The sequence below is a fragment of the Protopterus annectens genome, chromosome 1.part1 (genome assembly GCF_019279795.1).
Source record: "Protopterus annectens isolate FY-2018-M chromosome 1.part1, PAN1.0, whole genome shotgun sequence".
NCBI lineage: Eukaryota > Metazoa > Chordata > Ceratodontiformes > Protopteridae > Protopterus > Protopterus annectens.
The window spans coordinates 798,692,695-798,705,756 of NC_056726.1; the positions used below are offsets into that span (position 1 = coordinate 798,692,695).

General features: G+C 35.3%; 1 protein-coding gene across 2 annotated transcripts in view; it reads left to right on the plus strand.

The window, feature by feature from the left end:
* The window catches only part of MYO5B (myosin VB), a 3,346,216-nt gene that overhangs the window by 2,591,297 nt on the left and 741,857 nt on the right, over window positions 1-13,062 (plus strand). For both annotated transcript variants that reach the window (XM_044078265.1, XM_044078275.1), the window contains exon 21: window positions 607-846. In XM_044078265.1, coding sequence (XP_043934200.1) covers window positions 607-846 — 240 coding nt within the window. The remainder of the gene's footprint in view (window positions 1-606; window positions 847-13,062) is intronic.

Sequence of the window (13,062 nt, forward strand, 5' to 3'; positions counted from 1 at the left end):
AGGTGCTAGGGACGCGGTCCCATCCAGCAAGAATGAAGGCGAGATAGACAACTTAACATATAGAAGTTATGTTCTTACCATAACGTTCCATGTTAGTTGTCTTCTTCGCCTTCTTCTTGCGTCCCACCCTCCTTCCCCCTGGCCTGGACAGACCTAGAGGAGTTGTGATCGTGACCTCTCTTTCTACCACCTCTTTCTTAGTCATATGCTATTATGCATATTTCTTGGTTCAGGATGTAGGTCACCCTTCTTTCTTCCTGTTGTTAGAGGTGGATTCTGTTTTACAGTTATACTGTTACTGTTATAAGCTGGGGTTAGCTTACAAACGAGATCTGAGGTAACTCTCGCCTAGCATTGTGGGATATAAGGGGAGCCTCGAGCCGGTGGAACCAACTCTCGAGCTTTTAGAGTGGCCGAGTCGGAGCCGAGGTCGGCTCCGAATCCATCCAGCAAGAAGAAGGCGAGAAGAAGACAACTAACATGGATCGTTATGGTAAGAACATAACTTCTATATCATGATCTGTATTGAAGATAACCCATTTTATGCTTACATTTATTAGTATGATGTTGTATGCCACTTATAAAGTATACTTTTTTTACTTCTAGATCCTGCAAAACCACAAGGCTATCATCATTCAGAAGTATGTTCGAGGATGGATGGCTCGTAAGAAATTTTCTGTTCTCCGGAGTGCAGCCATTGTTATCCAGTGCTACTTCCGCCGCATGAAAGCGAAGCGAGAACTTAAACAGCTGAAGATAGAGGCACGCTCAGCAGAGCACTTGAAGAAACTTAATGTTGGAATGGAGAACAAGATTGTTCAGTTACAGATGAAGTATAATGATCAGGTAAGAGAAAAATTATGAAACTTTGACAAAACTGTCACACCATTTCTTACGATCTTTATAAAGCAGTTTAAATAAGGTTCATTTTTTCATTAGTTAGCAATCAGTACCCTATTAACTGTTTTGATGAAATGCTAAAAATTAACAGTTTAAAGAATGTTTGAAGGCTGTATGCAACTTAATTTTCTTAGTAGGGTTCATTTAATTTGATTATTCCCAGCTTGACATGATGAGGGTATAATATGTGGCTTTATGGTATGCTACATTTTATAGAGCAGTGTGCAGAGTTCAAAGGGAAGTTAAGTCATTGTAGTTCAGTTATTTATTTATTTATTTTTAGTTAAACAGGGTATTCCGAGTGCATGTGCTTAAAAAATACAATAATAAATAAACAGCTATTATCACGCTAGAAGTTGGCACTTTTATGACCAAAAGCTAAGTCCCTGCAAGACAGGTACAGACTGCACTTAACCTGTGATCATTCATTTTAATTTTTAGCACTCTACCTTGATCTGTTAGTTTCTTCCCAGATTGTACCTTGATATTTTATTTGTTGTGAGAAGTGTGATTTTTATCTGTATCTTATTTATTTAACATTTGTTGACCAGGTTAGTCTCAATAGGCTAGTAGTGTCCTTTCAGGAGTGATCCACTGTGATATTTATACTTGTTGTTGTTTGTCTTTTGGCTTTTCCCAGTTAGGGGTCGCCACAGTGGAACTCCGGTCCGCTAATGATTGGCAGTTGGTTTTTATGGTGTCGAGTTGCCAGCCCGACACCCAACCTTCAACGAAGGCATGCCCATTCAACGCATGTCTTTTGAACGCCCACTCGACTGCTGGGAGGACATGCAGACTCCACACAGAAGGCACTCCCAACCCAAGCCGAGAATCGAACGGGAGAACCTCTTGCTGTGAGGCAACAACGCTACCGCTGCATCACCACGGAAATCACAGTGATATTTATACTACCAGGTGAAATTTCACCAGGGTATCGGGGAGCTTCCCCTACTCTTTTTGATTACTGGATTTTCAGATCATGTGGCAGTATGGGTTAAAGTACAGGAAAATGAATATATAAGAGTAAGAAATGGAATAATGAGAATTAATTAAAATGAATTAGATTTAGAAGAGAAAAAAGAACTTGTGGAATGATGAAAAAATCATATAACTATGAGGGGGTTTTATGAAAACTGGACTGCTTGGTGACTTTATTTTAAAGAAAAATATAAAAAAGTAGTTTTAGAATGTATAAGGAAGAAAAGAAGAAAAAAAAGGAGAGATACAACATATTAGGTCAAGAAACATTTACAGACTTATTAGAAAAAAAAATTCCTTTTATGAAAAAGAAATAGAAATATATAAAATGAGTCAAATTAAAATGAACAACTTGTTATGTAAGCAAAACTATTATTTACAAGGAAAGAAAGAAGAGGTAGCATCATATTTGAGTAAAATAAAAGAAGGAAAATAATAACAGTATTAAAAATAAGGAAGGTAAGCGAATAAGACAGCAAGAAGGAATATATGAAATAATTAAAGAATATGTATTGGAATTATTTGTTAAGAGAAGAAAACATAGAACAAATTTATAAAGGTGAAAAATTATGAAGATAATGACTATTTACAACAAAAAATAGCCATGAATTAATTGAATGAAATTCTAAAAGATATTAACATGAAGTCTGCAACAGGACTGGAAGGAATTGAATATGGTACATATAAAAAATGAAAGAGTGGCAAAAATATTTTTTATAGAAGTTATGAATGAATGGTTAGAAACTGGAATTAAAGAAAAAGAGATATGTACAGGAGTTATAAAAAAATATATTTAAAAAGGAAATAAAGAGGAGATAAAAATTGCGACATATAACACTGAATAATAAAGATTATAGAATTTTTTATGAGAATATAACAAAAAGGTTGTAGAAAAAAATGGATAGAATATATTACCAAAATGTATTTGAAAGAAAAGGAAAAGGAAGTCAAGAGTTGTTATGGATAGTAAGAGGAATGTGAGAAATAAATGATGATATCATAAATAAAAATGTAGAAGTGAAGGTTATGATAGGGGATATAAGTAAAGCTTATAATAATATTCAGTATAACCATTATGGGGAATTTTGCAGGCATATAATGCAAGCAAACAATAGTATAAGTAATAAAATCTGTTTATGAAAGAAACTATGTGAAACTAAATGTAAATGGCTGGATTGGGGAAGAAATAAAAATAGAATTTGGAATAAAGCAGGGCTGCCCAGCTAGTAATGTCATGTTTTCATTAGTTATGAATGTAATAGTAAAGGAAATTAATAAAATGTCCAGTAGTGGTGGATACAAAATGATGAAGGAAGTACAATTACCATAATGTATATTTATGTGAATGATATTGTATCAATTGTTAAAAATATAGTATGGATGGAAAAAATAAATGAAAAATTTAAGTATAATTTAAAAAAATGGCTTGTGTAAATAAGGAGAAAAGTAAAGGATTTCGTTTTGAAGGTATGATAGAGGAGGTGTTGATTTAAATGAAAAATATGTAGATGTATTAGGAATAACATTTGGAAGGAATGAATACAGACAACAACAATGGGATAACGTACTCAAAGAAGTAAAGGACATGACTAATTTTTGGAAATCATATAGATTTTCATATAGAAAAAAGCACACTTGTTGAACATCATGGTAATAGGAAACATTGCGTATGTTGCTAACATCTATATGATACTTAACACCACAAACTGAAAAATAAAATGCAGGACAAAGCACTTCAAACACCCAGGAGTCTTCAACTATTCAGCTCTTTAATAGGAATAAGAACATAACACAGTGCCACACTGAAAAGTAAGGTAAAGCACTTTTTGTCTGGTGTAATGACCAAACTTCTTCAGACAAAAAAACAGCAGGCACAAAACCAAGTAATATATATACACACTGGAACACACTTTCCTCCGCCCCCTAATTAAACAATTATCCAGTACCAAAAACAATTAGTCATGTACATAAAATACAATTTGAAAAACTAAATTAAAATCCATTTCTTAAGAACAGCTAGTTCATTACTAGTGCTATAAACAATGACAACATCTACCACCATAAATGTGGCAACTACCAATTTGAAAGTAGGAAAAGTAGAACATCATGCCTAACCTGATGTATGCTTTAAAACATAAATCAAAGGTTCACTAATCTAACGTGTGTTTTTAAATAATTGGGATTCAAAACTTGTACTATTCAACCCCATCACTACTATAAAGGATACCACCTTGTATACATTTTGTGACTGTACATGATAGGATAAACATGATTGTTAAACTGGCAAGATCAACAAAGTGGGAGGATGGCAGAATGGTTAAGGTTTTTACCTTGCGGACACAAGGTGCAGGGTTTGATTCTGACATGGGGCAATTGGCCAGACTCAAAATGGCCAGCAAAGGCAATAAGCCTAGTACTAACCTATGAACTGATGAGCCTATTATGAAGTTAATAATACCCATATGGCACAACTCAGAACACATTATCTTGATTAAATAATCATAACAAGAAAAATGTATATCATCTGTTTAGTTAGGCTTTCCAGTTTCAATAAACATTGAATGAAGCACCCATCATTAATACCAGGAAAATGGCAAGCATCTAGGTAGATATGCCACTTCAGTTCTCTTTTTTCTAATAATAAAGATCTCGGGCCTCCCCTTATGTCTCCAGCTACATGATCTATCACTCTGAAGTTAAAATTATGTGTGGGTTACATTTTAATGTGGGCAGCTAGAGCATTTTCGACCTTGCCTTTCCTGATACAGTAAAGGTGCTCATACACTCGCTCCTGCACTCTACGATCTGTTTTTCCAACGTAAAATACGGGGCATAGATTACATTGGGCGAGGTATACTACATAACATGTATTACAGTTGTACTTGCCTGACAATGTCTTCTAGTTGTTGTCCCTAATGTTAAATGAATATTCTATATTCATAAGTTTACAGAAGTTGCAAGATTCACATTTGCTCATCCCAGGATTCTTAATAACCATATGTTGTTTCATTTCTAAAGTTTTTCAAATTCATGCCTCTCTTGAAAATAACGGAGGGAGATGGGCCTAACAAAGTGCGTAATTCTAAGTTGTTACTAAATAGGTTCCAGTTTTTCTTTATAATTGAAATGATGTGGCTACATTCAGGACTAAATGTTAAAATAAATGACACCAGTGACCTATTAACATTTTGAAGGATATTCATCCTATTACATGGTGGCAACAAACATTATAGTAAAGGTAAATAGAGTCCGCTAGATCTTTTATACAACACTTCATCCATCATTTCTTTAATAAGCTCCCCTGGGTAACCTTGAGTAAGGAACATGTCAGCTGTCTTACTACATTCTGCTGTAAATTCACTATCAGCAGTTACCATCCTCTTCGCTCGGACTAATTGTCCTTTAATTACAGATTTCTTCTGGTGGAAAGGGTGGGAATTGTTGAAGTGTAAGTAAGTGTTTGAGAATGTATCTTTCCTATGGATCCTGGCTGTTAACCTCTTCTGAGAATGAACTTTAAACACTTCAATGTCCACGTAAGCTATGCTTTCTGTATTGAATGTGTTTGTAAAACTTAAGAAGGTGGTAGTTTGATTCAAATAATCCACAAACCTTTCTGCTTCATCCACACTACCCTTATATAAAATAAGAATGTCATCTAGAAGCCATGTGTACAAGAAAAATTTGTCTGTTAAATAGTTTTGTGAAAGAATGTAATTTCTTTCCCGCAAGGCCATCAGTGAATTTGCAAAACTGGGCCCACATGGAGACCCCCATTGCCACCCCTATTTTTTGTAAATATAAATGGTCGTTGAACCAGAAGTAATTGTTTGTTAAAATGATGTCCAATGGGATGTTCACTAACCTGATCTCTCTATCTGGGGCACCTTTCAAGCTCAAGTAACGTAGAACATAATCAATACCTTCTTCCTGGGGTATGGACGTATATAAATCCCTGACGTCTATAGTTAGAAAATTATAGACACCCTCCAACACAAGTGAGTTTAGTTTACTTAAACAAGCCCACAAGTCTTTACAAATCTGTTCCTCATCTACTAAATATTTCTTCAAGATGTTATCTACTGCTTTCGCCAAAGGATATGTAATACTACGGGGAGCATCGACCAGGGGTCTCATGGGTGGATCCTTCAGGGATTTGTGTATTTTCGGTAATCCAAATAACACTGGTGTCCTTGGGGCTGGCATAGATAACTAATTTAACAAATGTAAATCTATGAGGTGTTCTATAAACAGATCATTTAAATGTTCTTTAATTTTTCTGTAAGCTATGTTGAATTCATTAAGACTGACTTTGATGTACATGTCAGTATTCAACATAAGCCTTATCTTCTGAATGTACCAATCTTTTTCCATTACAACTAGTCCACCCCCCTTGTCAGGTCTGAATGTTCTTATAGATAAGTGGCAGACATCTATAAAGGCTGCCCAATCATCCTTATCTACATTCTTCACTTGGTTAAATTTCTCTAAATGTAATCTCCTAAGGTCTATTTCACAAACTTTCTCAAATGTGGAAACCAGTGGGTGACTAATAGGGTTGAAGGTACTGGAAATATAATATTCGGATGCCCCAGTTTTCTCCCCCTTAAACAACTCTTGCAAATTCAATTTCCTGATAAATTGCTTAAAATCCAAAATTGTGTGGACAATATTCATGGATTTGGAAGTCACAAAAGAACGTCCCTTTGCTAATAATTCCACTACACAAGGTTCAAGCTCATAAGGTGTAAAGTTATAAATATAAAAATCCCCTCCTTGATTTTTGATAATAGTTAAAGGGGGAACTAGCTGTTCATTTACTTCTAAATTAGATTCTAAATAAGTGTCTAACACAATGTCCTTATCTTGAATAACCAATGTTAAAGATTCCCCTAAGGTGGTACACTCTAACTTTGGTTGCATCTCCTAACAAGTTTCCAGATGTTGAAATCAAAATGTCAGACGTATCAACTCCATTACATTGCAAGGGTTGAGACAAAGATGCATTCATTGTTAGATCTAACCCACCAGTTACATAAGTACTTAAAATATTGCTCACATCATCATGGGGCCCTAACCTCTCTTTATCATTTGTGAAAGGGGGCTCAGGGAACTCCACATTGCAGCTCTTCATTGTGGATGCATAACAATGACTGTTCAATACCCCTCTTGTATCTCCCTTCCCTCCCATTACTCATGCTTTCCTATTATCCAAACCATCCAAAAATAAACAAGCAGCTTTGTTTATAATGTTTAAACCCTCGCTAGAATAACTATGCATGACTGCAATTAAACCAGAGTCACTCAAGATTGAACATACATGCTCAGTATCATCTCTAGTAAGCAAACTAACAGCTAAAGGCTCCTTGTTGGTAAATGAGGTGCTACTGATTCTATGCTCAACATTAGGTGAAAGATCAGAAAATTCCAACGCAGATACAGAATTTAATGAAAAAGCAGCCATAGGACTCATGAATGTACTAACCGGTAAATGAACATTGTTTGTACTGGTTAAATTGTTCATGTTTACCTCATCATATAACCCTGATCCCTCCTTGTCAATTGTCGAAGGGGGCCCAGGGAACTCCACAATGCAGCTTTTCATTGTGTAAATGTTACAATAGCTATTTGTAACCCCTTTTGAATCCCCCTCCCCTCCCATTACCAGTGCTTTCATATTATTCAGATCATCAGAAGAAAATGGAACAGCTTTATTTATAATGTTTATACCCTCACTAGAGTCACTATGCAATATCACAATTAAACCAGAATCACTTAAGTTTGAAAATTCGTGCTTAGGGCCATCCCTAGCAAGCAAAACATCAGTTGAAGGCACTTTGTTGGTAAATAAGTTGCTACTATTAATATGCACAACATTAGACGAAAGAATGGCACATTCCGACCCAGAAACAGAGTTCAGTACCAAAGCAGCTGTAGGACTCTTAAATGTACTAACCGGTGAATAGTCATTGTTCATACTGGTAGAAAAGTTCAAGTTCAAAGTACCTGCTGCAGTTAGGTCTCTTTGCAATTCCATCCTAGCTCCCGAAAGGGTTACCTCTTCTTCCTGTTGCTGTTTTTCTGTTGCTGTTGGCCGTTTGTTCCTTTCCTGCTCTCGTCTCCTATAGTTACTTGTTGGTCGGAGCTTTCTTGCAGAAAAAACTGCTCCTCATGTTCGGATTCCATTACTGTGTTAACAAATTCATCCAATTCGTCTAACTGCTTCCCCGGTTGTACTGTCTGTTGATTCTGAGGGTGGGAAACTGCCGTCGTTGGGCGTGCTGATGTCATACTCCACTGGATTAACCCATTCTGGCTCTGAGAGTGAGGGGTGGGTAGGATAAGCTGTACCACTAGAATAGGCATGGATATCCCGTTGTAATTTTTTAAGTTTACTAAGTCTTAATTTGTCAACATGTTTATCAATGCTTTCAAAGCATCTTTTATAGTCATATTTATAATGAGAAAATTAATTGATTCACAAATACGTGTATTAATGACTTTGATTTCATTATTTGGCAGTTTATCATGATAGCATAATGCTTGGTAAGAAGTTGCATTAATTTGAAGCCATGCCTATTAAACAAATCAAGTAAATCCTTGTGGAAGGGGGAGCCTGGGATGAGACCTGTAAGGTATTGCCAGGATCTCAACCCCTTAGGAACAACTCCCTCCTTTAGGCATTCATTGAAATACTAACCTATGATAGTTTCTAACTGTAATTTTTTGATTTTAAATAATTTAGCATCTAGCAATTTCAAATCAGATGCTATTGACACAGACACTTCAGTTTTCAGTGTGGCACTGTGTTCTGTTCTTTTTCCAATTAAAGAGCTGAATAGCTGAAGACTCCTGGGTGTTTGAAGTGCTTTGTCCTGAATTTTTGTTTTTTTATCTATATGATACCTATTAAGTACGAAAAGGAATTAATGATGATTATATTCTCTTTTATATGGGGCTCTAGACTGAATCCAGTCAAAAGAGGGATTCTGTATATGAAAGAAGAGCAAGGAGGTTTGGGTTTAATAAGTCCTATAGTACATGCAGCATCTTTAATTTTATATAAACTATTAAAAGGAATTATGAAGGAAAATAAAAACTTAATAGAAATGATACTCTTATTATAAATACAAAGAATTGTGGGAAGGAATGGAAGTTAAAAAATGAAGTAGAAGCATTGTGAATGAAGAAATGAAAGTACCAAAACAAAATTGTGTTATGGAAAATAAAAAATATATGTGAGAAAAATAGAAAGGAATGGTACTTAAGTATTATGAAAGCATTTTTTGTATTGATCCATGGAAAGATTTAGAAATAGATAAGAAAAAAGTCATAATGATGAGATATAATAACTATAAAAAGCTTAAAGAATGTAATGATTTTTATGGAGATTGTCTATTAGAAAATTGCCGATTAAGGCAAATATGCCATACAAAAAAAAAAAAAAGAATATGAAGTAAATGTAGAGAGTTTGAGACTGCTGAGCATGCATGTTTGAAATGTGAAAGAGTTAATAATTTGTGGAAAGAAATATGTAAAGATAATAGGGTGAAAAGTTTGTTAAAATTTGAACAAATAAATATGGACATAATAGAATTTGGTTATTATGGTGCATGTAAACAGGAAGAAGTGAAGAAAATGGACAGAGTAATATTTTATGTTTCACGGACTATATGGAACGATAAACTAAATGAAATTAAATACAATGGAAATGGACTTTGACAAAGATTTTGGAAAAAATAATGTTTTGGTTGTGGATAAAAGAGTGGGGGATGCTTAAATTGAAGTTTATAATGTATGAAGATTTGTAAATAGATGTAAATAATGTAAATATGTAAATAATATGTAATATATATATCAATAAAAAATATTATTTTTGATAGGTGCCATGGGATCTTTTACATCCTCCTGAGCTACCACCAACTCAAGTAGATGAGTTCTCAATTTAATTTCTCCTCCAAAGGATGTTACACTCAGGAATGCAGCACCTCCACCCCTTATGCTGCACTGCAATGTCAGCAATCCATCTACCTTGTGTGAGAACAGAACACACAACCTTCTGCACCAAAGGTGTGTGTGCTACCTGGTGCACCACTAACACTACAATGCCAGAGATTTGGCAGCATTTTCATTCATTTCTCCTGCACTTGTCCCCTGTTCTATAGTGGGTGTGTAGTGATATTAGACTGCATTAAAACCCTCATGTCAGGTGCTAGATAGGATAGGGGCTATGTCAGTTTTGGCAGAGCCTGCATTTAACAGTCACAGCATCCATGAAGTGTTTCTCTTACCAGCTTAATATTCATTTTGATAAAACCAAGTCACAAAGCACTAATTTCTATACTCAGCTACAGACTCACTGCATCAGATGGCCCTGCATTCCTATAATAGTGTTGTACTGGCATATATGACAAAATGAGCACAAAGCATGCTGCAGCTTGAATTACCATCTTTGCTGTAATGATCATGTCAGCAAGATTGAAGAAACAACACAAAGCACACTACAGTTGTGAAGCATTTCAGATTCCATTATATCACAACAATAACACTTTAGTACTGAGTGTATAACAATTTCTTGTATTGATTTCAGTATAAGGTAATGAGTTATTTACTTCTACATAATTTTATAATGCATATATAACAGAGAGAGTTAGAGAGTACTGAAACTAGTACAGATTTTCATAGTCTGAATGGTACAGAGAGCTATGCTGTAGACAAGTGTCCCACTGACTGAGCCAGAGTTAGTAGATGACAAATCAACATTTAGTGTCTATAACAAGCTGTTTCCATCTTCATGAAAGCTGCACCCTTCCCTTATTAATGAATCATCAGCCTTGTTCTTCTGGCTCCATGGATCTCCTTAACCTGTCATACTGGTTGAGAAACACCCTGTAACATTTATCTGAAGCAGTGCTGTCTGCTCATTTGTGGCATGGCCTGTAAAATAGTATCTCACTGACGTAGCTGGAATTTCCAGTCTTTGCATTACAAGAATGTGACTGAGCAGTAGCTGTGAACTGCACTGTTTCAGTGAATGATAAATCACCAGCTGTACCAAAACGTAGTGTTTCTTTATGGCAAAGAACAAAGTCAGAGCTCTGTTGTCAGGTATTCTCCCTTTGTCTGGGTATTATAGGGAAATGCAGTATGGAGATATGCTTCTAGGGTTGTTGTGGGTGGAGTTAGCCTGGGGCACTTGTGGTGCCTAAATTAATTAATTGAGCACTGACATCTCACACTGAACATGTTCTTTAGTGACATGCAAGGCATTGGTTCTGTTAAACAGGTGCAAAAATGAAATTGTGTTTTTATTAGATTTTCCATAAGTAAGGATTGCTTTTCATTCAAGAATGTGTACATATTTGTACATACTTTAGTAAATATAGTCAAGAAAAGCTATTTATGCATAAAGACTAAAATGTTTAGTTAATAGTTTGTAGACTGAGCCTTTACTTGGTGAATACAATGCAAGTAACATTAGAAAAAGTCATGTGAAGGCCAGTGCTGTTGTGCAGCTTATCTGAGGTGGAAAAAAAAAAGAGTTCTCACTGTACCACAAATTCCATGTGTGTATATGTATTTACGTTTGTATGTATGTATGTATGAATGTATGTATGTATGTATGTATGAATGTATGTAAGTAGGCAGAGCCAGTTGTAAACAAACAAATATGCTTTTACCCCTGCTTTTAATAGTGGTGTCATGGTTCTCATAATGGATGCAATGTGTATGTACGTGAAATAGTGTGTTTTGGCTTTTTCTTGAAAGATGTAGACTTTTTGTGTAGAATTCTTTTGAAATGGCCTTGTGTACTGAATAAATGAGGTCGTTGATATGATTTGTGATGCTTTGTATTGCGCTGACATGGGAATCTATTTACATTAGGCAGTGAAATAAAATGTGCCTTTTGTTTCTTTTACTACTTCATTCTTCAGGGAAAGTATACAGAATTAAATATGAAAAATTGTAAGAATGAAATATATACTTGTTGGGGGTGCAGACAGCCCATTCTGGTATAGCATGTGTGTTAATGGATTAAGATAATGAAATGCCTGCTAAAAGCATGGTATTGGATCTCTTCTATGACACAGCTGAAGGTTTTATACAGATGTGGCATGTGTGGGGGTGCTGCTGAGGAGACAATATCACAAGTATAGTGTCCATCTTTACAGCTCTTGAGTGGTTTTAATAATATTCGTACTACTGGGTAAATTAATTTAGATGCATGCAGTGATGTAAAGGATCAAACTTGAAGTCCTACCTCTTATATATGCTTTATTAAGAAGAGCACAATTAAAATAATTTAATATCATTTCAACACACAAAAGAAAGTTAAAAGAAGATTTGAAAAGTACAAAAAAAGTTAAACAAAACAGTAAAAGCAGATGCAAGATATATTTATGGACAGAATGAAAGGAAGACTTGCTTCAGCTAGGAAGTGTTATTTTTGTATGACTATATGAATAATTTGATAGTAAAATGACTTGTCAGTTATGTCAGGAAAGTAAGAATGATGTGTGAAATTATTTAGAAAAACAACAGAGGAATTGATTTTATCAGAGTGCACTGGGATTGTAAAACACTGAATCTAAAACTATCACAAGCAGCAAATTCTGGAGGTTTTATGAAATGTGAATGACTGAATGGGTAACAGTATAGGGAAGGATCTGATGTCTACATTTCAGGTAGGTCTGATGATTTTGTTGTCTGTCTGTCCTTGTAAATCATGCATATTTATTTTTAAAGTATTAATGTTCAGCATCACTCGTAATGAGTGTATGTGATGCTGCATTTTAAGCCATAAAATGAAAACTAAAGCTTATTAACTGTCACTTTTATAGAATTTCATTTTTTTTAATTCTGTAAGACTCTTCACTTTCAGTCTCAGTAAGTTTCTTTACTTTTGTTTTCAGCGGAATGGACAGTAGTATAACAATAGGAATGACTACCAATCTATCAGTTGCCAGTTAGACTGTAGTACAGGAGGGTCACAACCACTGTGTCTGCACTTCACCATGGCAGTGCTCACGATTCCCATGTGTACAGAAGGGTCACAACCACTGTGTCTGCACTTCACCATGGCAGTGCTCACGATTCCCATGTGTACAGAAGGGTCATAACCACTGTGTCTGCACTTCATCATGGCAGTGCTCACTATTCCCATGTGTACAGAAGGGTGATAAC